The sequence below is a fragment of the Parasteatoda tepidariorum genome, chromosome 5 (genome assembly GCF_982258835.1).
Source record: "Parasteatoda tepidariorum strain Cologne lab strain chromosome 5, Ptep-v5.0, whole genome shotgun sequence".
Lineage (NCBI taxonomy): Eukaryota > Metazoa > Arthropoda > Arachnida > Araneae > Theridiidae > Parasteatoda > Parasteatoda tepidariorum.
In genome coordinates this window covers 61,873,828-61,901,224 of record NC_141759.1, presented here as the reverse complement: position 1 = coordinate 61,901,224, position 27,397 = coordinate 61,873,828, and the positions used below count along the sequence as shown (strand labels likewise).

Here is a 27,397-nt window from a genome sequence, read left to right as displayed (position 1 = left end):
CGAGTGCCCATTCTCTTCTGTATGTGTCCCACACACTCCACTTTGGTTATCGAAACATCTTTTCCATATGGCTTTGCCTCACAAATAGCCTGGAAAGTTTTACAATCACCATCGCCAATGTATGTTTCATACTTGACGTCATATTTTTCTTCAGATCTTTGGAAAATCCTCTTCATGCCGTCAACCTCCATTTTTCCAGAAGAGCCGGCATGATTTTTCTGGCACACTGTTTTATGAGAAGATAGCCACTTATGATATCTCAAGCCAAACTTTGGACCCTTGTACGAAGCACAACCTTTGCAGAATGTCGACATTACTTCTATGTCAACAGCTTTTCCTGTCTCGCCGCCTACCAGGGTACATACGCCTATTAAAGACGTATGACCTCTGGTTTTCCAGGTGCCGTCTCCACTGACGGTTAGACTGTTTGGATTATCTGATAGACACTTTTCCTCGTTAACTGCCTGTTCCATGGATGACAAAGCAACTTCTTTTGATACTTCCAATATTTTAGAATTAATTTTATCATAAGATTTCTGAGTTATGGGCTTGGGCAAGCACATCACAGAACAAAATGTCTGCAGACTTGAAAGTCCACCACCAATGCACCGCATTGCAAAAACAGATCTTCTGTTTACTTCTGGAATGTTCTTATTCACTCCTATCAGTTTGCAGCTTTTAAAAACATCCCTTTTCTGACATGCTTGACATGTTATTTCAAAAGAAGACAACAATCCACACTGGGATTTCTCAGTCATTTTCAAGGAAGCATGACAAATTCCACAAGCAGCTACATTATTGAAAAAACTTATCAAGGAAGCAACATCAATAAGGCGATAACCATCAAAAGTCTCTTTAGTTTCAGTTTCGATATCCTTGAAACTGGAACATGACATCGAAAGCTTTTTCTTAGAAGCACTTTTAAAATCCTCTTTTTCAATAAAAACATTGCAACTGCCCACATTTACACTTTGCCGAAATTGATTTCCACGAAATCTTCTCTTTTTTGGTCTCTGACCAGATCTACGAGGATTATTCATGATTATTTATAATAAATAAATCAAACCGAAACTAGATTTTTGACTAAAATGAAAGCTAATAGACGAATGTACAAATATTAATCTAAGATTAAAAAACGCATGCAATTCGAATATAAACAAATAAAATCTGCAAAGGGTTGGAGCAGAGTTGAGTTGTAGACACTTTAAATCTCAGATTATTATTAGAAACTATAAGATAAGCCCGAAATGAAGCAATTCGCGACCACGCCCACTAAAGCAATTGTTGGTGAGTGACTTGTCTTCTAACCCTTATAACTTTTGAACCAATTGAAAGATTTCGAAATGTAAGATATGAAAATGCGCAGAATAATGCAAGGAATAAAAAAAAATGATTCTTGAAAAATCGATTTTTTGAGAGTTTTAAGGGTCCTGACCCCCCTTAACCAGTGCGGCTGTAGTAACTTTCATTTAATTTTTAATGTATGTTTTTCAGGAGAAGACAAGCTTAAAGCTGATGTACAGAAAAAAGAAACTCAAAAGCAAAGCTTGCCAGGTAATTTTTTTATCCTCTGTTCAAAGTTTTATTTTTACTGTTGTTATTGAGATAATGGATACTATTTTTACGTTTCATTGTAGGTCCACCTTCACCACTACCTCATGCCCCATATATATTTAAAATGACGGACAACTGCGCATCTTTAGGTTGGAGACCTTCTATACCCCAATTCCCACAAGTTCCTTACACGTACAGATTGGAAATGTGCAAAATACCTGATAGCGCCTGGACAACATACAAATCCGGTAAAAAAAAAATAACTTAAACATTTTATTTTTATATAGTTGTGTAATAAAAACATCTGGAGATTGCCATAAATTGAGATACTACATTAAAATCGATCTCAATAGCTGATTGTGCACTTGTTAGAGCTATTTTAACTTGTCATGGGCTTGATATTATATTTTTTTATGATGCTTAGAAAATGTGCAACTTAAAAGAAAGTAAATTCATAAATCGGATAAATTATTTTTTAAAACAATTTAATTCATTAAACTTAATTAACTTTTTCTAATTATTTTAAATTATTCCATGAAAAATAATAAATTTTAATTTGAAACTTTTTTTGCACGTCCCTTTATGACCTATTGCAATTTGAAAGGACTTATTTTTTTCTTGTATAAAAAACTCAAAACGTAAAAAGTGCAAGGAGAGTTATTTTATGAACATTATTCTAAGAAATTAAAGATAATCGAATCACACTAGAATATAATACTAAATTTGTAATGGATATTTTTAATATTAAAATTGTAGCTTTTAGAGAAGAAAATTTTTATTTAGTTTAAACTTTTTGAAATAAATATATTACCACTATGTGCAGATTGGGTTAATGTCAAACCCACACAGTCTACGTCTTAAAGGGATATTTTTATTGTGTGGTTCTTCCCGTTTTAGTCATGAAACAAAATTCATTAAACTGAAATAAATAGATATTTATTTGCCATAAAACTGTTCAAAAAGTTACTTGAATTTATAACTTTTCATTTTAATTAAAAGTTTATTCCAACGTAAATAAATCAACACATCCTTGAAGAGAGAAGGCCTCAACACGAATCAATTTAGTTGTCCGAAGTAATGAACATAAACTGCGCAGTGGTGGCTAAAATAGATATCACTACTTTCGGGTTACTAAGCTACGTAGTAGAGAAAATACGTTTTCATTACGTTTGGACTACTAACGGATAAAATTTCGTGTTTATGGTTACCCGTGCTGCGGCAACGCCTCCTATAATTGAAAGCCTCCTCACAGTTTCTTATATTCAGTCCGATCAGGCCACTATGAAGGCAAATCAATTTATGAAAGAGCCATCTAATAAAAACTCTAGTAAAAATAAGAAAGTGGTAGCAAATATATGTCTGTAAATTTGTTTAATTTATGAGTATAATTAGTTTGTCGTATTTACTTGTCAACCACTACAGATTCAATTCTCAAATGTATATGATAAAGTTCTCTTAATTACTTTAAAAATAGAATTTGGCTTCTTGCGCACCACTGGTTCACTTTTTAAATAGTTGCAGACTACTTATAAGAAACCGTGTGGAGGCCTTCTCTCTTCTAGGAAGTATTGGATAAATGCAATTATATTTATACACTGACAATATTTTTCTAAAAGCGTACAAACACAAGAAAAATCTTAAAGTGTTGTTTTTCAAGTGTTAAATATTACTAAATATCGTTCAGTATAATAGACAATATATTTCAAGAGAATATAAGGAAGTGTTGATTCAAACCGAAAAATTTATTTCAGTAATTGTTCTCTTTTCATCCCCCAGGAATAAAAGACACATCTTGTGACATTCGAGATTTGTTGCCAGGAACAGATTATATGTTTAGAGTGAGAGTCGAAAATCGATATGGTGCAAGTGAACCATCACCATATGTTACCGCTCACAGATCACGTCTTCACAGGCCAATAACACCAACTGATTTTGCACCAAAGGATTATGATCTTGATCATCTGAAGCTCGACAAATATGGTAAGGAAAAATATAATTTTCATTTATTTCTTTGCTTAACCCTTTATAAAAGCAGTACTAAGTAAACTTATCACCAATTTTTAAAGTCTGTGATAAACTGTTTTATCACTTCTAATTTGGCTTTCCATAAGAAAATACGTTGGAATGAATATACTAGGAATGAAATTGGTGACCATGTGCTAGTTTTAGAAAATGCATAAAAAGTTAATATATGCATTTGAAATTTGTATGACTATTGATAAAATTATGTTATAAATAAAAATAAATAAAAGTCAGTAAGCATGGTTGCCACGGGCAACTAAAAATACAAAAAATGGTGACTAATAAAATTGAAAATTTTATTAAAAGAAATTAAAATTCGCGACTTTTTCTAGCATATTTTTTTTAGTTTACTATTAAAAGTGAATGCAAAAGCATATTAGTATATGAATAATATGCAATGTAAATCAAAGTGGTTTTCATTATAACCGTCGTTGAATAGCCGTCCCAAGTTTTGGGTTTACAACTACTAATGCTCAACTGCATAGCCTTGTAATTTTGAACCTAATCCAGAAGACAAGGAAACTCCTGGATCAAGTATTGGGAGAAATTTTGCCTTCGTTGAGGACTTTTTGATGGAACTAATACAAAACAAATGAAATAAAATAAAAATATGACCACCGAAGCCGACGTCTTCAGGGGATACCGGCTATTAATTTATCTATTAATTTATCTACGTATCTCCTTCTCCTGACCTTTTCATATCATTTTTAAACTTTTACTGCGCATTATTATAGGGGGCGTTGTTTTTCAGTTTTTAGTGTTTTCTTTTCCTCCGCTTTTGAAGTTGATTCTTGACCTGTGACTGTGAGTTTTTAATTTTCTGATGATTTTTATTGATTTTCTTTTCGTAATTTGTTTATTCTTTTGAATGTATCTTGTTTTTCCTGGACCTCTATGCAAAACCATCGGGGTACTGAGGGAGATATTTTAAGCTTTTGCTTCTCCCTCAAATAGAAATGGTTTTGTTTTTAATGGCTACCGGGGCCGGTACCCCCTGAAGACGTCGGCTTCGGTGGTCATATTTTTATTTTATTTCATTTGTTTTGTATTGATACTTTTTTCTGAAATTTCTGCTGCTTCTTAGCGCGTTTTTTTCAAAGAAGTTTTATCCTTTTGATCTTAATTATTTGTGTTTTCTTTCAGTATTGATGGAACTAACCCGCATTTGCGTAACGTGGAGAGGAAGACCACGAGAACCTCCCACGGTTAGCCTGACGGCAAAGGTACTCTAACCCTTGATCCGTCTATCACTAAAGAAAATCAAAGTGGTAGATACGATTAAATAATTTAAGACATAATAAGTAAATAAATAAAAGTGAGTTGAGTTTCTACCACTTTTTGCATAAATGGTCGCCTGTAGCATCCCTGAGTAAGCTCCTTACTTTTGTAAGAATTGTACCTCATGAACCATAGGAAATATACTTCCTAACAAAAAAGGGCGTTAAAACTGTACCTAAAAGGTTATATTATTTAACCCTTTCGCGCCGACTGTCATATATGCATGCCAGCATAAAACCGTATCAATCAGGATAAAAAGATAAAACTGGTAATCAAAGTAATTCTTTAGCAGTTAATTTGTGGGCGGAGATATATTTGTTTGATTTATTTAATTCACCATTACTTTGTTCAAAATAAAACTATTTAGTTAACAGGGTCTTTATAATTAAAGTTCCACTTTGAAATGGCTATAAAAATAAAACTACCCGACCAAATGTCATCAAACTTGGTAAATGTCTATAAGAAGTCATGAGATTTTAGTTCCCGCAACAAAAAAAAAGTTCAAAAATTCACCACCAGCGGAGAATGGCGCTGTATGCAATTGTGTTAAACAAATGTGAATTATGAAATTTGTTTTACACGACTTTTACCGTTAATTTGCCGTAAACCTTGCGGTGTCATTGGACCTCGGCGTTTTCCTCTTACAGTACGGAACTTTTGTAATGCCCTCCGTTCATTGCTGTCGCATTCATAGTAACATTTCACGAGCAAAGCACGGTCTTGCACGGTAACAGACATTGTCGACTCAGAACACTGACAGCTCAGACAAGGCGCCTCACTTTTATAACTGCAAAGTCACATTACGTGTAAAACAAATTTGCATATTTCACATTTGTTTAACACTATTGCATAAAGCGCCATTCTCCGCTGGTGGTGAATTTTTTTTTTTTTTTTTTGTGGCAACTAAAATCCCATGACCTTTTATAGACATTTACCAAGTTTGATGACATTTGGTCGGGTAGTTTTATTTTTATAGCCATTTGAAAGTGGAACTTTAATTATAAAGACCCTGTACTTTGAATTAACATTGATTATATATATGATTAAACTAATAATAATTAAAGTAAAAGCAAAGTAAGTCTGTCAAATTAGAAACGACTACATTTAAATTACCGTTTTTTATTTAATTACAACTTGATTCTGATTTGAATGCTTTTCTGAATCACCCGTCCCCAAGGGGTTAAATAACTTGTTAGAATCTCAGCGATAACTGGTCGATACGAGTTCCACACCCGGCTCGCACCGACACAGTACTGAACGTAAACTATCTTCAGTGGTAGACGCATCATGGGTTAGAGTTCCTTTGTCGTGAGGCTAAACGCGGAAGCCTTCCGTGGTAGACGCTATCGATGTAATGCAGATGGGGGTTAATCAACGCTTCCCATAACTGAAAGCCTCCACACGGTTTTTTATAGGTAGTCCGAACAGACCACTGTGATAGATATCCAATTTCCGAACGAGTCATTTAATACAAAATCTAGTTAAAATAAGAAAGTGGTAGCACATATATGACTAAAAATTTGTTTTATTTATGAATATTATTGGTTTGCCTTATTCACTTGTCAACCACTACAGATTCAATTCTCAAATATATATACATACCCTCCAACTGCATCGGAATTTCCGTAGTTTCAGAAATCTTCTTTTTAGACGGTAGCAAAATTAATGTCTTAATATTTAAAAAAAAATAATTTTAGCGTAACTTGTCCACTATTACTTATAAAAGTGCAGGCCATATGGCTAGATTCTTAAGTTCTGATAAAAGTTTTATGAGAGATCCATTTGCTTTAAAAATTTCTACTTTGGTTCGCTACCACTAGAAAGAATTATTTTCAAAATCCTCATAAGTTGGAGGGTATGTATATGATAAAATTCTCTCAATTACTTTTATAAAAGGTTTTGGGTTCATGCGCACTACTGGTTCACTTTTTAAACAGTCTGCGCGAACTACTTATAAAAGACCGTGTGGAGGCTTCTTGATGTAGGAGGTGATGGGTTAATTCCCTCAAAAATTCCTCCACGAAGACAAAATTTCTCCCAATACGCTCCCAGGCGTTCCCTTTTCTTCCGGATAGGGTTAGAATTTACAAGGCTACGAAGTTGAACATTGGCAGTCTTTAACTGAAAAATTGGATCGGTTTTTCAACGACGGTTATAATATAAAATGAAATACCAAAACTTAAGCGATAAATCTTAATACCAAAATATTTTAAGTTTTAAATTCTCATAAAAATCTTGCCCCATAAAGGGTTAAGTTAAAAATGTAAATGTCTTCCTATTTGATTGTTTAGTTTCGAAACGTTTAAATATTCGAAACTAAACAATATCTCATAAAATAACGAGAGTAATCCCTTATGATAAAATTTAATTAAATTAAAAACAACACTGAAATAGCGCAAATTATAAATTAATAAAAGAACTATATGCGTTTTGGTACTAAGTTATTATTACCTCTAGGTAATAATACTAAATTATTATAGGTAATAATGCTAAATTATGATAATAATAATAATACTTAATTTACAGTAGGAAGTAAAAATAATTAATGATTTCTAAATAATTAAAAAATATGGTATAGAAACAAGATCATTAACCCTTTGAGCAAAATTTTTATTAAACATATATTTCATGTTTTTTTCATCATTTTGGATTAACTTAGAGATCTAAGAGAAACGGTTATTCATCTTTAAAGTTTCTTTAATTTGCAAAAGTTTTTGAATGGTTAGCGAAAGTTCAAGGTTTTGAAAAGTTTTGATTTGCAAAGTTTTTGAATATGAAGGAAAACAAAAAAAATTTTCAAAATACTTTTTTTTGGGATTTGATATTTCAGAACAAATGCAGTTGAGAGCATCTAACAGTTTTCTTTAGTAATTTATAGACTGTTTTTTTTTTTGTAATTAAAAAATACCAAAATGCATTTTTGCTTGTAATTAGAGCATCAGAAAAAAACAATTTTGCCGAATTATGAAAAATTCATTTGAAATTTTGAATTTTGAAAAATACGTGCTATGAATAAAATAATTAAGTTACATTGGTGTCCAAATGGTTAATAACATAAATATCTTTATTTTTCATTAAAAAAACAACATGTGAATGCGAATTTTTGAAAATCTGAGATGGAAGTGTAACTAATACCGGAGAATATCCATTTATTTTAAGCACAAGATCCAACCTTTTTCTCTTTTAATTACACTTTTCACATCATCTCATCTGTTTTTAAGATATTACAGTACCTAATGTTCCAAACTTTCATTTTCAGCTGCTGCACCAAGATTTTTACGAACTGAAGAGGATTCTACTTATGCTGTTCGTGGTCACCCAGCTAGAATAGAATTTTGGGTCTACGGTTGTCCACAACCGAAAATCACGTGGTATTTCAACAATGCTCCAGTAAGTATAGATCCATATTTGAAGCAATAACACTGGAGTATTAAATTTCTTGTTGCATATATACAAGCAGATATCTAACCTTATTTAGGTGTAGGGATTTCAAATCTTAAATTAGTTTTGTGAGGAAAGATATCAAAAAGATATTTTTAGTTTAGTTTATTTTTTTATTTGTTCACGTTTATAATGGACGTATAGGTTTATATAAATCTATATACACTTGTCTACTACTTTGAAAAAGTCGCTCAAGACAAAAAAATATGTGACATTAGCGTATTGCATCTCAAACTGAAATGCATTATCGCATTCTACCTATCACTTACGCAACAGAGAAGTGGTGACATTTACTATTCACTCAAGTTAATTTTAAAAAATTCTGGTGTAAAATATATTATTGAATTGTATAAAATCAGCGACGAGAAAATATCTAAAATCCGTCAAGAAACTAATGCAACAATTCTCTAATCACTGGGCAACCTCGGCTCGCATGTAAAAACACAGAGTAGGAAATTAGCATTAAGAAAAAAATTAAACGGAAAGATAAATTTGCCAATGGAAAGCTTGATTAGTTTCATAATTATTTCATAATTCGACATGTATTGAGCGTATGAAACAGGCGTCCATTATCAAGTCCCGTTAACGCGGGAATGTTGAACACAAAGCACATTTGAAAAAAGAAAATGCAACTTTACCAACAAAAAGAGTTGAAAAGAAAAAAAGATGAAAAACAAGAAAAAATCACGGTGGCGAATTCGGGACTTGATACATTTCCGTACCTTGCAGAGATGAGGTAAGAAACTGTTGTCATGAATAAGTTAATTGCCATTCATATGAATGATACAAGAATTTCAGAAAGAATTTAATAGTGTTTATCCCGTAATCTATGTGGTGTTTAACCAATCAATTTAAATTGTGAAAAATACAAAGCTAAAGCAGATCTCATCCTTTGGTGCACTCATGCGAGGAAAACTATTCTTTTGGCTATTCTTGACTTAAATTTGGTTCAAATATTTTTGCCTCGCAAAGGATTGAATTCCTTCTTTCTTGTTGTAACTTGTTTGTCGTGTGTTTTCTTCTGTTATTCTGTGTTTCGTCACTGAGGAATTGAACCGAAACTATAGCATGCCTGTTTTTGTGATTTATTCACGTTCTGTCTTTTTCACAAAAAGGATAGATCTTAAAATCAATTCAAGTTTACTTTCTATTAAAAAGAAGCTTCACTATCGTTAATAAAGAGTAATTGTAAAATCGTAAAATGTAGAGTAATTGTGCATCTGCTTTTTTCCATAGAATTTAAATCTATTTTATTTTAATCATGATGCATGTACTTGTGTACTTTTTGCGAAAATATTTCTTTTAAATCTGTTTTCAGGTCGAATCTGGAAAATATGATTTTCTTGAAGACCGAAATGGTCAAGTTATTCTTTTCATCACGAGAATGGGAGATGATGATATTGGAACATATACTTGCAAAGCAGAAAATGAACACGGAGAAGCACAAAGAAAAATACAACTCATGATCGCAGGTAAACAAACAATTATATCAATCATACTGACTTTTACTGTCTATAAATATTAAAGATGGGACATTTTTTTACTGAATTCATCATCACTGTGTAACCTCTGCAAAAAAGAGGAAGTCCCAAATTTATATAAATTAGTTTTTTCCCATTCATTATTTTTGATTGGTTTATACGTAAATTTTAACTGCTCAATAATTAGAGGCTATTATACAGCACCAAACTTACACGTTATTACTAACTTTTTTCCGCTGCTTACTTTCATGAATTTAACCCCTTAACTTGTGCGCTCGAGTTAATTCGAGAGCTCTAAACAGGAAAAACAGTGTATCAAAATTGTCCACCAAAAGAAAAAACAGTGTTCTAAAGTGTGTTTTTTTTTACATTAAAAAAAATTGAATTTTTTTTTTTTGCCGGTTTCTTTTTCAAAAAATCTGTGCTTTAAGGGGTTAACCAATTCAGCGTTACGAACGGTGTATGACAGGTCACATAAACTAGTGTAAAAGCTCATAGACCGGAGAACTCACTGCTCATAAATAAGACTAAAAACGTTATGAACTGACATGGTCCGATCGCATTCAGCCAACGCTTCGTATAACTGAAAGCCTCCACACGGTTTTTTATAGGTAGTCCGATCAGACCACTGTGAAGGATATCCACTTTCCGAACGAGTCACTTAATACAAAATCTAGTTAAAATAAGAAAGTGGTAACAAATATATGACTAAATATTTGTTCATACCTGCCAACTTTTAATCCTTTCCATTATCATTTTTCCCAGTGGTATTAAAATGGAATTAAAACTTCAATTTTAAGCAAACAAATACGTTGTATTTGTGAAAACTTAAGTTGACTACCATGATAGTAACGCATAATAATATATGTGCTTAATTTTTGTAAGAATAGTGGTGATCAATATCATCTAAAAACTAAGATTATAAAAGAAAAAATAGTATATAATTACTACCACTTTAAATATGAAAATAAAATCTTCCGGAAAATCCGGAAGAGTTGGCAGGTATGTTTGTTTTATTTATGAATATTATTGGTTTGCCTTATTCACTTGTCAACCACTACAGATTCAATTCTCAAATATATATTGACGTGTCAGTGTGGCCGAGAGGTCAGAGTCGTCGTCCTGGAAAGACTGAGATTCAGGGTTCGATCCGCAGAACTGTAAGAAAATATAAAACTCCAAAATAAGCTTTTATTTATTATTTATGTTTCTTCTAGAAGTTTCTAGAATGTTCTAGCATATCATTTCCTGTTCCTATCACTTCCTGTTATTATTCCTATAAAAGACTGAGTGTCTCAAGCCGAGGCCCCAGTTACTTTGTTCACGTTACTTTGTAGGTGTTGAATAAAGCTCTCGTACTTTATAGACTAAGTCCTATTTATTCTACGTGACATTTGGTGGAGGCGCCGGGTACTCGAAGCAGCTCTGGCCGGTGATTTGAGAAGGAGTCGCCGCTTAAGAGGATTGGAGCCAGAATATCCAAAAATGGCCGAAACACCTGTCACTACTCCGATTATTCAGCACATTCGTAATCCATCTTCGTTCTCCGGAGAATCCAACCAAGATCCTGGAGCTTGGTTAAAAGAATATGATCGTGTCGCTAAATATAACAATTGGGACGACGGAACATGTCTTGCAAATGCGTACTTTTTTCTAAGTGGAACAGCCAAACAGTGGTTTGAAAATAATGAAGGCAGCTTAACATCATGGGAAGTATTTCAAACTAGCTTGAAAGGAACATTCTCTGATAGTCTGCAATCAGTACATCGTGCAGAAGAAGAATTGAAAACCAGAGCTCAACTACCAGGAGAAACAAGTCTTTCATACATACAAGCAGTACTGGGATTATGCCATCGTATCAACCCTAGCATGAGTGAAGCAGACAAGGTTTCTCATCTTATGAAGGGCATCGCGGAAAATGTTTATCAAGTTCTACTGACAAAAGGAGTAACCACGACTACAGCTTTCATCGAATGCTGTCAACATGTCGACTCGTGGCAACAGCGACGCATTAATCGAAGGAAATTTGAAAGATTACCAAATGCCGTTTCCGTTGCATCTCTCGACGACAATTTTGACCTATTGTCAATGATACACCAAGTGGTTCAAGAAGAAATCGCCCGACTATTTCCTGTTACTGTTCCAACTCCTGAACCAACAATTGACAGTTTAGAAGAAGTTATACGACATGAAGTTGTGAAGACCTTAGCACCCTTGACCGAAACAAACTCCAACCGAAACAAAGATTTGAATAGTTTTAAACCAACGATACCTGTTTCATACACAGAAACGCCAACGATACCTGTTTCTGTCCAATATGCATTGGACAGAAACACTACGCCGCCAGCCATCTAGAACTCCAGTTGCTCCTTCTCGGCAAACTTATGAGCCACGCCGTCCTCAATTAAACCGTCGCAAAACCGATATCTGGAGAACAGAGGATAACAGGCCAGTGTGTTATCACTGTGGTCGTCCAGGTCATGTGTACCGACACTGCCGTGAAAAGCAGACATTTCAAGACTATAACCCACGACAAAGAGAGACGATCATTTCAGACGAAGGTGCTGGTCCCAGTAGTCAACTTAGGAGTTCGTCGCCACAATTTGAAGAACGAAGACGATCACCATCCCCATATAGGCGTAGAAATAGATCACCCTCTCCATACAGGCGTTCTAGTCGCTCCCCATCTAGGCGTTCAATGGAAAACTAGAAGAAGCGCCCTTCTTCGGAGGTAAGGTCGCTATGGAAGAAAAACCTCCAACAGTGGCCCAGATGAAGGACAATAAACTCGAAATAATTATGGAAAATAAACCAGTGACAGCTCTTATTGATTCTGGAGCATCTTTTTCTGTCATTTCTGACAATTTTCGAAAAACTGTATTAAGAAAAACCATGCTGACCGATAAGTCTAGTTTATTCATAAAAGTAGCCGATGGAAAATACGTTAACCCGATTGGACGTTGTACCATAAGATTGACAGTCAGCAACCGAACGCAGCCGTATGAATTCATTGTACTGGAAAAATGTAGCCATGATGTAATTTTGGGTTGGGACTTCTTACACGCCTCACAGGCTATAATTGACTGTGGCCGCAAGGAACTGGTGCTGGAAGATACTTGGGACGAAATAGCACATAAGGAACTCCAACAAAGCCGACTTTGTGTTGTAGAGGATTGTGATATTCCTCCTATGACCATAAAAAGAATTAAAGTGGAAACAACAAGTGGGTGCAAAGAAAGCAAAGGTTTATTGGTTCAATGCGGTAGATTTCTAACACTGCAACGAAATATAGTGTTCCCATCGTCTATTATACAGAAGGATAAAGATGGACTCCACGTATGGGTTTCTAATTTCTCTAATCATTCTACTTGTCTTCCCAAGGATATATGCATTGGACATGCTGAAGAAATTGAAGAACACAATCTTTGCAGTTTTGACTCCGAAAATGAAGCTGAATCAACAGACAAAGGATTACGACCTGAAGTAAATTTCAATAGTATGCTCGCCCCAGGCCTATCAACTGAACAAAGAACTAGCTTGAATAATGTGTTAATGGAATTCAATAACGTTTTTCTACCGAAGAAAAATCGATCCGAAAATGTCGTGAAACATCGCATAAATACAGGAGATCATCAGCCTATGAGCCAAAGACCATATAGAGTTTCAGTTGCTGAGCGGCGTATTATACAAGACGAGGTAGACAAAATGCTTACTCGAGACATAATTCAGGAATCTCAAAGTCCATGGTCTTCTCCTGTAGTTCTTGTCAAGAAAAAAGATGGAAGTTGGCGTTTCTGTATCGACTACCGGAGATTGAATAAAGTGACCAAAAAGGATGTATACCCGTTACCCAGGGTAGACGATATTCTGGATTGCTTAAAGAACGCAAATTACTTCTCGTCTATGGATTTATTTTCTGGATATTGGCAAGTAGAAGTCGATGAAGCTGATCGGGAAAAAACTGCTTTTGTAACCTCTGACGGCCTATATGAATTTAAGGTCATGCCGTTTGGACTTTGTAATGCTCCCGCCACCTTTGAAAGAATGATGGATAATTTATTACGGCATTTGAAGTGGAAAGTTTGTCTGTGTTATCTTGACGACATTGTAGTATTCTCAGATACTTTTGCCGAACACGTGCGACGTCTGAAGATTGTTTTAAATTGTCTTGATACAGCAGGATTACAACTCAATGCGAAGAAATGTCTATTTGGCTCAAGGAAACTCAAGGTACTTGGTCATGTCGTTAGTACAGAAGGAGTAGAGCCAGATCCAGATAAAGTCATGGCTATTGCTAATTATCCTGTACCTACTTCAATTTCAGACATCAAAAGTTTCCTCGGACTTTGTTCCTACTATCGTAGGTTTATAAAAGACTTTTGTACCAAAGCGTATCCTCTGCAGAAACTGTTAAAAAACGATGAGAAGTTCATGTGGTCAGAAGAACAGCGCTACTCGTTTGAAATTTTGAAGGCCGCTCTAACCACCGAACCAGTATTGGGTATATTCGATCATGATGCCCCCACAGAGTTACACACTGATTCCAGTGGCTATGGCATTGGATCAGTGTTAGTTCAAACTCAGAAGGGAAAAGAGACTGTAATTGCATATGCCTCTAGAGTACTGACCAAGGCTGAAACAAATTACACGACAACGGAACGTGAATGTCTTGCTGCTATCTGGTCCATCAGTAAATTTCGTCCTTATCTTTTTGGAAGACCGTTCACCATTATAACAGATCATCATTCTTTATGCTGGCTTGCAGGTTTGAAAGATCCTTCTGGTAGGTTAGCTCGGTGGGCTCTCAGACTACAGGAATTCGATGTAACTATTGTTTATAAGTCCGGTCGTAGACATAAAGATGCTGATTGCCTATCACGACATCCACTACCAGCTACTGAAAATGATCCTGAAAAGAGCATAACTACCATCACAAATCTAGCGGAAGAGCAGGACAGAGACCAGGAGATAACAACTTTGAAGACGAATATAAGGCAGCGAAGTAATGATTCAAATTATAAAATTATGGATGGTATACTCTGTAAGCGGAATTATGAATCTGTCGGAAGACAGTGGTTACCGATTATTCCTTTTAAGTTACGCCTAGAAATTCTTCATCACTTCCACGACGCGCCAACAGCAGGTCATTTGGGATTTGCCAAAACATTGGATAGAATAAGAAAGCGCTTTTATTGGCCTAGACTGTACCGAAGTGTTAGACGGTACGTTTCTCATTGTAAGGAATGTCAACGACGTAAACGTCTGCCGCAAAGGCCGCCTGGAAGCTTGATGCCGATCCCTCCTGCGGAAGCCCCTTTTCATAGAATAGGTATTGATTTGTTGGGACGCTTCCCTAAGTCACTTTTAGGAAATAAATGGATTGTAGTGTGTACAGACTATTTAACTAGATTTGCCACTACGAAAGCTCTACCCAACGCCGAAGCTCCCGAGGTAGCAAAATTCCTGCTTGAAGACATTCTGTTAAAACATGGTTCTCCAAGAGTTCTCATCTCGGATCGTGGATCTGTGTTTCTCTCGAGGGTTGTATCGGAGCTATTGAAACTCTGTGACGTGGATCATCGCACTACAACAGCCTACCATCCTCAGACTAATGGCCTCACGGAAAAATTTAACAATACGTTAGCTGATATGCTGTCTATGTATGTTGACGTTGAACAGAAAGATTGGGATGCTATTTTACCCTTCGTCACTTTCGCCTATAACACAGCTAAACAAGAAACTACTGGCTTCACACCATTTTATCTTCTTCACGGCTATGAAGCTGAAACAACTTTGGACACAATGTTTCCTAACCAACCAGGATTTGAAACTGATTATGCTGCGCATCTTGTCTGCAAAGCAGAAGAAGCTAGACAACTTGCTCGCCTTCGTACCATTGATGCGCAAGAAAAAGACAAGAAACGATACGATGCAAAACACCGACCAATGTCTTATGAACCAGGTGAACTTGTTTGGATTTTTAGACCAATTCGAAAAGTTGGGTTGTCCGAAAAACTATTAAAGAAGTATTTTGGACCTTACAAAATAAAGCGAAAGTTATCTGATGTTACTTACGAGGTCGAAGACGTCACTCCATCTACAAGGCGCAAAACTACAGACACCGTCAATTTGGTGCGCATGAAGCCTTACTATGACCCATCGTTTCAATTAGAACCATGTGAAACCGAAAATGCCGAAAGACAGAGAAGTTACAAAACAAAGAAACAATCTAAGAACGAGAGTAAGTTGGAGTATCGAGGACCAACCACCCGATCACGTGCCAGAACAGTCAACGAGTGAAACAGCGTGGACGCTGTTTTTTTTCCAAGGAGGATGCTATGACGTGTCAGTGTGGCCGAGAGGTCAGAGTCGTCGTCCTGGAAAGACTGAGATTCAGGGTTCGATCCGCAGAACTGTAAGAAAATATAAAACTCCAAAATAAGCTTTTATTTATTATTTATGTTTCTTCTAGAAGTTTCTAGAATGTTCTAGCATATCATTTCCTGTTCCTATCACTTCCTGTTATTATTCCTATAAAAGACTGAGTGTCTCAAGCCGAGGCCCCAGTTACTTTGTTCACGTTACTTTGTAGGTGTTGAATAAAGCTCTCGTACTTTATAGACTAAGTCCTATTTATTCTACGTGACAATATGATGAATTTCTCTCAATTACTTTTATAGAAGGTTATGCGCACAACTGGTTCACTGTTTAAATATTCTCCTCGGATTACTTACAAAAGACCGTGTGAAGGCTTTTTGACGTAGCAGGTGATGATTCAGCTGGATTTCATAAAGAGTTTTTCAACGCTGTAACATAAAAGAAAATTAATGTGTGTAATTCTAATGTTAATTTTTATATTCAAGAGAACCTTCCATCATTTTCCCAGCACAATTTTTTGGAAGTTTACATTTTAATGCTATTTTTTCACTAATTTTTTGAACAATTCAAGATAAATTAATAATTTTTAATCAATAAAATTTGAAACTAAATACAATATAACTTAACTAATTCTTGTTTTCTTTATTTAAGAACATCCTATTTTCACCAAGAGGTTAGACCCAACCACTATAATGATTCGCAAAGGTGGAGAATTCCGGTGCAAGGCCATCGGCGTGCCATATCCTAAAATTAAATGGTTCAAAGACTGGCACCCCCTCAGTGAGTCCAGCAGAATACACATTAAATGGGAAGAACCAGACACCTGCATTTTAACCCTCAGTGATGCTATTTTAAAAGATGGTGGTCTATACACGTGCACAGCCACAAATGTTGCTGGAACCTCTACAACATCAGCGATGCTTAGTGTAGAAGGTAAATGAAGAATTGTTGAGCAATATTCATTGTGTTGATCGTTTTTCAGGCAAATAGGGGAAAGGTGTCCAATGCGAGACTCACGTTTTACAATAAAATTTAGATTAGAAGAAAATAATTACTATGTTGTTCATAATTATTAGAGTCAATTCACACCTGCATTTATGTAATCATTAGAATACTGAATAAATCATTTCGAATTTGGAAAAAATTGCAAAACTCAAAAGCACCACAGTGTTATTTGAATAATGGAGGCATTAAAAAACCTGTGAGATCTAGAAAAGGTGCTCGAATTTGGAATAATACCAAATCATATCTAATGCGTAAGTATATTATGCATTTCGAATTGTTACACTCTGAAGATAATTTTAAGAAGAAAGAAAAAAGAATATATATAAGATGTAACAAAGAATTCAATCGCATTTGTTGACTAAAAATAACACTCTTCGATAGCGATATTGGAAACTAACCATCGGAAATGTTTCAAATACTATTCATATTCCCTCAACAGCCAATCGTAGTGGTAGTTTATCAATTGCGATTCTTGATTTAATAAATTCAATTTAGTAGATTTTTATCCACCACTATTTCTAAATAATTCGTAGACTTATGTAATTCACCACAATATAATTGCAAAATTTTCTTACTAGCTACTTGACGTTCTTTTTAATTATTTTGGCTTGTCCGGAGCAGTTGGTATCTTTGCACTAAGAAATTATATACTACAAGGAAAAATATGAGATATATATTTATGAAATATTCTAGTATTTTATTTTTCAATACTCGAACTAAGCAACTGAATCCTTCAAAATCTGATATCAATTGACATTCTGTGTTTGTTCTTTCTATTATTGCTTATCGGCAACAGTTGTTTATCGCTTGTTTCACTTGAGATAACGGATCGGAGTATTGTTGGTACATTCCTATTTATTATTGATTGATGTTTGCATGTTTACTCATAATTTTGTCTAAATTATGATTGCGTCAAATTGACGCATATCCGTCGAGATTGATATACCACAAAGAGAATTTCAATATTTCAACTCTTTTCAAGAAAATAGACTTCAATATATATTTACCTGGATCAATGGATAAAATTCATTACAAGAGATAAAATAAAAATGCAAACTGGTTTTGTAATTTTCCTTATAGAATTCGAAATGCGTCAAAATGACGCGTCCCGTAAGCCTAGTGTTAAGTGTCACTCTTTAGAGAGTTATCGTATGTTAGATAATAAACAGAACAAATATTACCTAAGCACATTTTATTTTCGCAAGAGAAAGCAAATAGCAAACACAACCCTCTTTGCTTCCAAAAGTTTTTATATCAGAATTCAACTGTTTTTGCAATTCATATAAGGTGAGAGAAGTATGAACATTTCTGATAAAAGGTCTAATTCCCCTCTTCCGTTATCAATAAAAATAAGCGAATTTTAAAACCCATTAGGTTCTTCCGCAGTATTTGAACAACTCCTGCTAACATAATATGATACTTTTAAAACGAAACAAAAAATTTTTAGTTGATTTTGAAGTTGTTCTAGCAGGACATCAGTGTATAAAACTATTTTTAGACAGTTCGTCCCCATTCACATAGTAGAGAGAGTTTTTCTTTTTTTAGTAAAATATTTTTCATATAAATTACCCAACTTAAAACGGTTTCAACGAAGATTCGAAAAGGTACTTTATATTTCTCTAATCCTATCATGGTTATGTGTTTTAGATCTCGTTCTCTGAGAGACCAAGATGAGAACTATTTTAAATGAACTATTTTGAAATGGTATTAGATTCGATTTTTTTCTTGGAATATTTAACACGTTGAATGCTATGGGGGTCACCGGTGGCCGGCACAGAGTTTGTTCGTAGCTCCATGGGGGTCATCGGTGACGGGCGAAGCCAAAATTAACATAAACACATAATTAGAGTAAATTTTAAAATTTTTCATATTATTATCGTTACTAAAATGGTTTGAAGAAATTAATGCAATATAGAACTCGCAAAAATAGTTTTATTTGTATGCACAGAGATGCCAACTTGCTCCAGACAGCTAATAAATGTTTTCAAGTGGTAGTTTATAAATCGTGATTCTTAGCTCAATTAATTTAATTTAGTAGATTTTTATTCACTACTATTTCTGAACAATTAGTAGGCTTATATAATTCACCACTTTAATCAGACATGACATGCTAAACCTCTTAAAAACTATCAATATCTGTCTAATATTTGCAAATTTAGTTTGTAGTTATTTACCGTTTGACCAGATGGGCAAGCCATGTGAAATTAGCGTGGCATTCAACGTGTTAAAAGAGTTGGTAATTTTTTACAAGCCTACATATAAACTGAAGATTTTCTTTTTTAGACAAATGGTCCTTTAACTGCTAGAACTTTTTAAGCAACAGTTTTGTATTGTATCTTTTATTAACTAATATTCAAATTTTGAAACATAGTATTTGCTACCTCTAGAAAAAGTCTTTAGAAGAAAAACGTTAACGTTATCAGTTAAGCTGATATATTTCATCAGAAAAAATTCCCCTTCCACTTTATCACAAAACTGCCAAACTGTAAGTTATAGCACTCCGCAACATTTATAGCGGAATTAAAATTACAATTAGGTATGAAAATATGCTTCGAATTTTGCCTGCACCTAAAACGTACCAAAGCAATTACATCGTGTCTTTCATGCATCGTAGAATCATTTTAATTCAAATGTTGAATTTCATAATTTGTTATAATTTAATTTCTAAAAAATCACCGGCCTGAAGCATTCCTGAAAGCACTTATATAGCAAGACGGAAAAGTGCAAAAACTGGTACGAAAGACATTTCATTCTAGCAATTTTTTTTAGAAAAATAAAATATCTGTAACTATCAAGATTTCTTTTATAATTTTAGTCTATATATAAAACTGCTTATTTTCTAAGGATAAAGTAGATATTGTTAAATAGTTAAGAATAAGTTAACTCCTCCCGAAAACTGGTTATAACTGAAATGGTTTTACTACCAGCCTTTCCTCTTTTCCGTCTCGCTTTTACCCCTGGCCTGAAGCCGGAGAAGTTAGGTTTATATTCCTATACTATGAGTAAAATAATTTACAAAATGTATTCCATTAGCTGACTTCATTTTTTAATCATCTTCTAAATTGTATTAATATTTATTTAGAATGCGAAAATGAATATCATCTTCTTACATATCAACGACCACACATTGTAAAACCCAGTGATCGACCGTTTGAAGATTTCTATGATATCGGCGACGAACTTGGACGGTATGACTCTCTCTATTGTTTTAATGACTTTTGTAAAATATATTAAAATTGCACTGAAGTGCTATTGTACTGACTGTATCAGCTAATGAAGTGAAAAATATTTATAGACTTAATTTATAGACTTACAGTAAATTCTTATATTTTCTGATGGCATTTAACTCCCAAATCGAAATCCATTTTCTTAGTTCTCTGCGCGCAAACAAAAAGGATCTTTAACACGAGCCTAGGTTGATAAAAATATTTCTGAAATCTAAAATATTAATTGAAACATTTGAATTAAATTTATTTAAACTTTTAATGGGCCTTTTATTTCTAGTAAAGGTAAATTAAAGTATTTTTGGAATTGAAATTCTTTTAAGAACAGTAATTGATATAAAAAAGAAACTCATTTAGTTTATAAAAATGCCATTTTTTTGGTGGTAAATATATTTAACATGACCTATTAGGAACTTACTGACTTTTATTTTTCTTTATTTATAAAATAAATTCCTTAAATGCTACAAACTTCAAAAGGAATTGTGAATTTTATAACTTTTACACGTTCTTTAAAAGTGACAAATGGTTACCAATTTTATTCAAACTCACTTCAAGAAAGCTGAAATTATTGAAAAGTGGAAACCTAAATTAAAAGTGGTAAAACGTGGTGGTAAGTATACTTACCACGGCCTTTAAAAGGGTTAAACTTTTAAAATAAACAGTTTTTAACTATTTCTTAACGTTAAATACTACCAATCTTGTGTTAGCTCTATAAATAAAACACCATGCCAAATTTCAGATCAATTGAACATAATATCAAAATTAAGCAATTGATTTTTTTTTAATATTTCATACATAAGATATATAAAATATTTTTCAAAACCTTAAGCCTTCTTTTTATTTCATTTTTGCTTATCACAAAGAAGATACGGGATCTTCAAAATAAAAATTTTAGAAAATGTTTCCTTTTAAAATTAAAGTTTACAAATCTGTTAAATTTATTTCTAAATATCTAGCTTTGTTGTAAAGTGATTTCTTTCAATAATTCTGACAAGATTGACAAAATAAAATACAAAAATTGTGTTTCTCGTCTCAAATACCAATCGAAAAGATGGAAGCATAATATGAATCTAAATAGATAGATAAGTAAAATATGATAATTCATTAAATTTACTTAGAATTTCTTAAAGATTTAAATTTTTTTTCAAATTTAGGGGAACTCAAGGAATAACCTATCACGTTGTCGAACGTAAGAGTGGAAAAAGTTTGGCTGCTAAAGTAATGCACGGAACAGGAAAACTGATGGACTTCATGACGGCTGAAATGGACATTATGAGCCAGCTAAACCATCCAAGATTGGTCCGACTATGGAACGCTCACGAAACGAAGTCCTCCTTAACTTTGGCCCTTGACATGTATCCTTTCTCTTAATTTTATCCATTCTCATTCGCAATGGAGTCCAAAAATCCTTGTTTGGTGTTTAATTACTATTTTGTTTGATTTAGTAATATTACTGATTGACCATCACGAGAAAAACTCTCGCAAGGAGCTTACACGTGGGTAAAGAACAACTGGCAGTATAACAATATCATTTCTAGCTTGTGATCCGTGACCCAACTACCCGAATCCGTGAAATTATCCGTAACTACCCCAACTTACAAGTCTTTATAAAAATATATACAGGACCCTTTCCTGCCTGGAAAAAGTCAATAGGAGTGAATAGATTATAATTAGGGAAATTAAAAAACCTTATAGTGAAGCGCTAAATTTTGACTCTTGATGGCAACTTGTAGTTCACATAGCTTCAGATCGAAGGGTACCAAATTTTCCATGAAGTAATGGTGGCCGGTGCACAATGCTGGCCACATTTCCATCAACATGCCGTTTGTCACGAAACTGTGGATCTGTAACCTTCATAACCACTCTGGTTCTCACACAGGCTGTTGCGGTGAGGCTTATTTTAAAGCCTTATAATTTTAGCCTAAAAAATTCATAGCTGTAATAGATTTCACTTGAAAATATATATAATTTTAATAAATCATAGCAGTTATTTGTATTTTACTTTTCCTGAAAACAAACTGAAAAATAAACTTTTAGTTCAGTTTATTTTTCTTTATCTCCAGTAAATGCTCCCACTGGGAATTTTTCTCGTGATGGTAAGTCAATACCTAATTTTAATATTTCACTCACAATTTTCTGCAAAGTTAGATATCTTAATAATGGCGTTTAGATGTGGTGGTGGTGAACTTTTACCAAGTATTATCCATCACGGGAATCTTACAGAGAGTATTGTGGCTCATTACATCAAACAAATACTCGAAGGACTAAAACACATGCATGAGAAAGACATTGCTCACTTAGGATTAAATGTAAGTAAGAACAGAACTTTTAAAATAGGTCACTGATAGACCAAACTTTTAATATTGTTAATCCTTAACATAACTAGTTTTTATTCCAGTTTTTTAATAAATTCTATTTCAAATTTTTAAATATTATTATGCAATAGGAATTTTCCAATGATATTGTTGTTTTTCATTTAAATCAAAGTAAATACGCGCAGTGTCATTTTTTATTTATTTAGGCACGCTATTATTATTATAAAATTTTTTCGTTACAATACTCTAAGTTTGAAACCACTTATAAGAATATAAAAATTAATTTAAAATGTAGAACCATTTTTCCCCTTTAAATGAGCTCCACTTTTTAGCGACATTATATAAATAATGTAAAATGTAAGTTCAACTCTTTACTAAATACCAGTGGACGCACTGTCCTATGAAAATTAATTTAATTTTCATAGGATTCACTATATCATTTAAAATACATGATTCAGTAATTCTACATAATTTTTAAATAAGTTGATTACTAATTATAAAAGCATAAAAATCTTAAATTTTAGAGTGGTGACTGCTGATGTCGCAGAGGCAATATCGAAGTGCAAAGGGTTAACTAAATAAGTTATAATTTAATTTAATTAAACTAAATAAGTTAACTAAATAAGTTATAGTTTAATTTAATTAAGCTATACTTTATTTAGTTACTAATTATAAGAGTATAAAAAATCTTAAATTTTAGAGTGGTGAGTCACCACTCTAAAATTAAAAACACAAATCAAATGGCGGGCCGACACTTTATCTTAATTTTATGAAGGACTCCTTTATGTTTGAAGGAACATTAAATATTAATGGCAAATTTTTACCAAGTTGAACAAAACAAAAGTATTGAATTGCAAATTAAAATAAGAAGTAGATTTTTAAAAAATATTTAATTGTTATTAATAATATTTTTAAAAGTATTAAATAAATAATAAAATTTCGGGCTACAATAACTTTAATGTGCACCTATGTATTAAACAATTAATGTGCAACAGATATCTAATTGTTAAGATATAAAACTTTAGAAAGGTTGGTAATAAAATTTACATAGTAGCACACAAAATATTCAATGAAGAAATTGAGGTTTGTCTGCTGCAACTACCAGAGAATAGATATTTACATTTTAAATTAAAAATTTAAAAATGTGTGTGTAAATATTTTCGTCCAAAATGAGTGGTTCCAAGAAGTTAAATCGGAAAATTTCTTCGAGAAAATTTCTGATACGCGTATGCTAAATTATATTCACAAAATACAAAAAAATAAAGTAAAAAAGAGCAACATACACGATTATTTTTGTATTTGAATAAATATTTTCTTTGGTGCAAAACCTGGGAAATAAATTTTTTTGCCCCGTCGGTATGTTAAATTTCACAGAAACGAAGAAATTAGGTTTTTATTAACGAGAAAAGTGGAGTTTTTACCATATAGTTTTACGAAAATTAACCGCCAAAAAATGACAACTAATATAATTTTGTTCGCGGGCCACAAAAAAGGGCTTCGCGGGCCGGATGCGGCCCCCGGGCCGCCAGTTGGAAACCCCTGATATAGTGCTTACATCAGTTCAAACAGCATTAAAAAGTATTCGGATTGCAAAGGATTAAGAAATAATAAATTATTAATTCTCTACAGATACTGTGAATCTTAGATAGTTTATATTAACCTTTTCGGGACGGGCAAGTCATAAATGTATTCGTACGAAATCAGAATAAGGATAGTAAAAAATAAAAAGGGGTAGCTTAAGTTTGGGCATAGCTAATTTGACAGACTTATTTTTGCTTTCACTTTAAATCAAACACATCCAATCCTTGTGTGTTAAAAGTGTAACTGTACAATTTTTAATTCGAACTAAGCAGTGGTGAATTAATTCAAGCAAACTATTATTACCCCGCCCACAAATAAACTGCTATAAAAATAGTTTGGCTACCCGTTTTATCTTTTTTTACCTTGATTATCGACACCCTAGAAATGCATATATGACTCGCCCGTCTCGAAGAGGTTAAAGAAACAAGTAGAAGATGAACTTAAATCATGCGATAGATTTGAAATAATCTCTTTACGTTATTCCGAAAATTATCAAAGCAATAATACAGCTGGATATCTGTACAATCTAGCGCCACTGACCGATTCAGCTTTACTGGATAGACATATAATTATAGGTCATAGTTAAAGTCCTAAACTTGGCAAGAAATTGGAGGAAATCCCCATAGTCAAAAGCAATAATTATTGTTGGCGATATATTTTTATGTCAATTTATTTAATGGTAATGGTGGTAAAAATTGTTTTAAATACTGTTTTTTAAACTAAAAATCAATTATGAATGCTTTGGTACCAATTTAAACATAAAAATTCAGTCTTAAATAACTTGGCAGCTATGAGTGATTAGTTTGATAGTATCAGTAGGTAAACAATCCATCAGTAGGTAAACGATCAGTAGGTAACGATAAGTCAATAGGTAAACGATCCATTTTTACTACTAATCTCAGATTGATTTCAAAAACGGATAATTTTTACTGTACCTTAGATTGGCGATATCCTGCTGACTCGATTGAACTGTGACAACATCAAAATTGGGGATTTCAGTTTGGCAACTCGATTGCATCATGGTAGAGAATTCATTCAAGAATATGGACATCCGGAATTCGTTGCTCCAGAAATCGCCAACAAGCAGCCTGTTTCTCTTGCATGCGACATGTGGTGGGTATTTAACTTTTATTAAATCAGTGCTATGTTTAACTCATTTAAGCTTCTCTTTATTTTACACTACTCCACACTGCTGTGAGATTTGTAATAAAAGCATAGGAAAAGAATAATTTATTTTTAGAAACATTGCAAAGAATGAACACAAATTCAAACGTTACAATTGCAGAATTGCTAATTACAATTTTCAAAATCGCTTGTCCAGCATTGTAAAAAAGTATTTTCCAGTTGTAAGAAAATTTAAGTCATTTTTTCTATTCCTACTATTAGTTCACACTCTCCCTATCTATATGAATATACGAATATCTAGCTCAAATTTTCAATCCTTAATAAAATACTTTTTATTCATCCACTCAAGTTCAAATGCATTTTTTCTGAACTTGCAGTGGATGACACTTGATGTTAATACAGTTTTTTCAAACATTAATTCATCAATTAAATTTAATTAATTAATTTCAGTTTCATATGGGCGAAAGAAAAATTTCTCTTATGTAAGATATTTATTAGGTTATAAATTTAGGAATAAATAAAATAACTAAAATAAAAATTTCTTTGTTGACCTTAGTAGGAATTGACTTTAAAAAAAAATTTTATTACTTGTTAGTTTAGTATTTTTTTTTTTTTCATTTTAAGTAATTTTCAACCAAAACATATAAGAAATTTGAAGTATCACATGAAAAGCAACTTTATTGCAATTATCTCTTGGTTACTATTTTAAAGAGTGGGGATTAGTTATACTTATTCTACAAATTTTACTATTGAATTCGCTACCCATTTGTTAAAACTCATGCAGAAAACAGAGCAGCGCCATTGCTAAACGTCTTTTATCAGAGTTCAAATTCATTCGAGTTTAGAATTTAACTAACATGAAATTGAACCAATGTAAGAAGTTAAAAAAAAAGTAAAGCACTCCCGAAACAGCACATTGTGGTCCAATAGAATTATGGTGGCTAAAGCTCCACAATTTCGTGAAGCTCTACATTTGACTCGACATTAATTTGATGGTGACAATTTGACCAATAATGCTCATCGACCGTTTTTGTTTCCCAAGGATACAGGCACTCATTGATCCGAATTTATGTTTGCTTTTATATGTCACGGGGATAAAACCCCAGTCCTTCAATATGGCAGTAAAATGCCTTACCATAGTGGCTCAAGTAATACATAATTGTGTAAATTGTTATGTATATTTATAGTAAAGATATTCTTCAAATATCTCTTATGCATATTTCGCTCTAAATTAAATGCAAACTTTACGAAAAATAGGATAAATTTTTGCTCAAAACTTGTTTTAAAGCTTATTGGCTGACATATTACTTTTGAAAAAAATACTTAAGCCATGAAAATTAAAATTCAGTATTATGACAGTACATCAGTATTAAGCGAAACGAATTTCGTTGAATAAAATGGAACAAAAAGTATTCTAAGATATTTGCGATTTGATAAAAAAAGAAAAAGAAATTGTGCTCACGTATTTCTCTATTGGTCAATATGAAAGAAGTATAATCCCTATCCCCTTTAATGGTAAGAGGGTTCTTAAAATACTTCCATCCTTAATACAGTGATTGTTGTATATATAGAGTGTAAATTTTTTTTAACTGTACCTTTTAATTTTTTCAGGAGCGTCGGCATAATTTCTTACATTTTGTAAGTATTTTAATTTCAACTTGATTACGTTTTTTTTATAATTACTTTTTCAATTTATCCTGTCAAACATGCTTACTTTAATCTCATGTTTCTTGTGCACAATTAAAAACAATTCTGCCCCTGTCGAGCTACCACTATTTTTATGACGAACAGTGAAATTTTTGGGGAGTCGAAAGAAAAATTGGGTTCTAAGTTCAAAATACACTTAAATATTACAAATAGATGATTTGGAAGAGCTGTAGATCTTCCTATGAACACATAATAATTCAATTATCACAAAAATTCAATTTGAAAGAGGCATAATAACAATACTTTTGTCGCCAAAAACAGTAAACTCTATCATTTGTCCCATTCT

The 27,397-nt window shown here is 33.2% G+C and overlaps 1 protein-coding gene across 4 annotated transcripts in view; it reads left to right on the top strand.

The window, feature by feature from the left end:
* The window catches only part of LOC107440440 (protein Obscurin), a 276,955-nt gene that overhangs the window by 206,875 nt on the left and 42,683 nt on the right, over nt 1-27,397 (top strand). For all 4 annotated transcript variants that reach the window (XM_087164070.1, XM_087164068.1, XM_087164071.1 and 1 more), the window contains 11 exons: nt 1,495-1,554; nt 1,638-1,802; nt 3,331-3,534; nt 8,114-8,244; nt 9,614-9,767; nt 16,806-17,087; nt 20,242-20,347; nt 21,538-21,738; nt 22,554-22,692; nt 25,220-25,392; nt 27,016-27,042. In XM_087164070.1, coding sequence (XP_087020196.1) covers nt 1,495-1,554; nt 1,638-1,802; nt 3,331-3,534; nt 8,114-8,244; nt 9,614-9,767; nt 16,806-17,087; nt 20,242-20,347; nt 21,538-21,738; nt 22,554-22,692; nt 25,220-25,392; nt 27,016-27,042 — 1,642 coding nt within the window. The remainder of the gene's footprint in view (nt 1-1,494; nt 1,555-1,637; nt 1,803-3,330; nt 3,535-8,113; nt 8,245-9,613; nt 9,768-16,805; nt 17,088-20,241; nt 20,348-21,537; nt 21,739-22,553; nt 22,693-25,219; nt 25,393-27,015; nt 27,043-27,397) is intronic.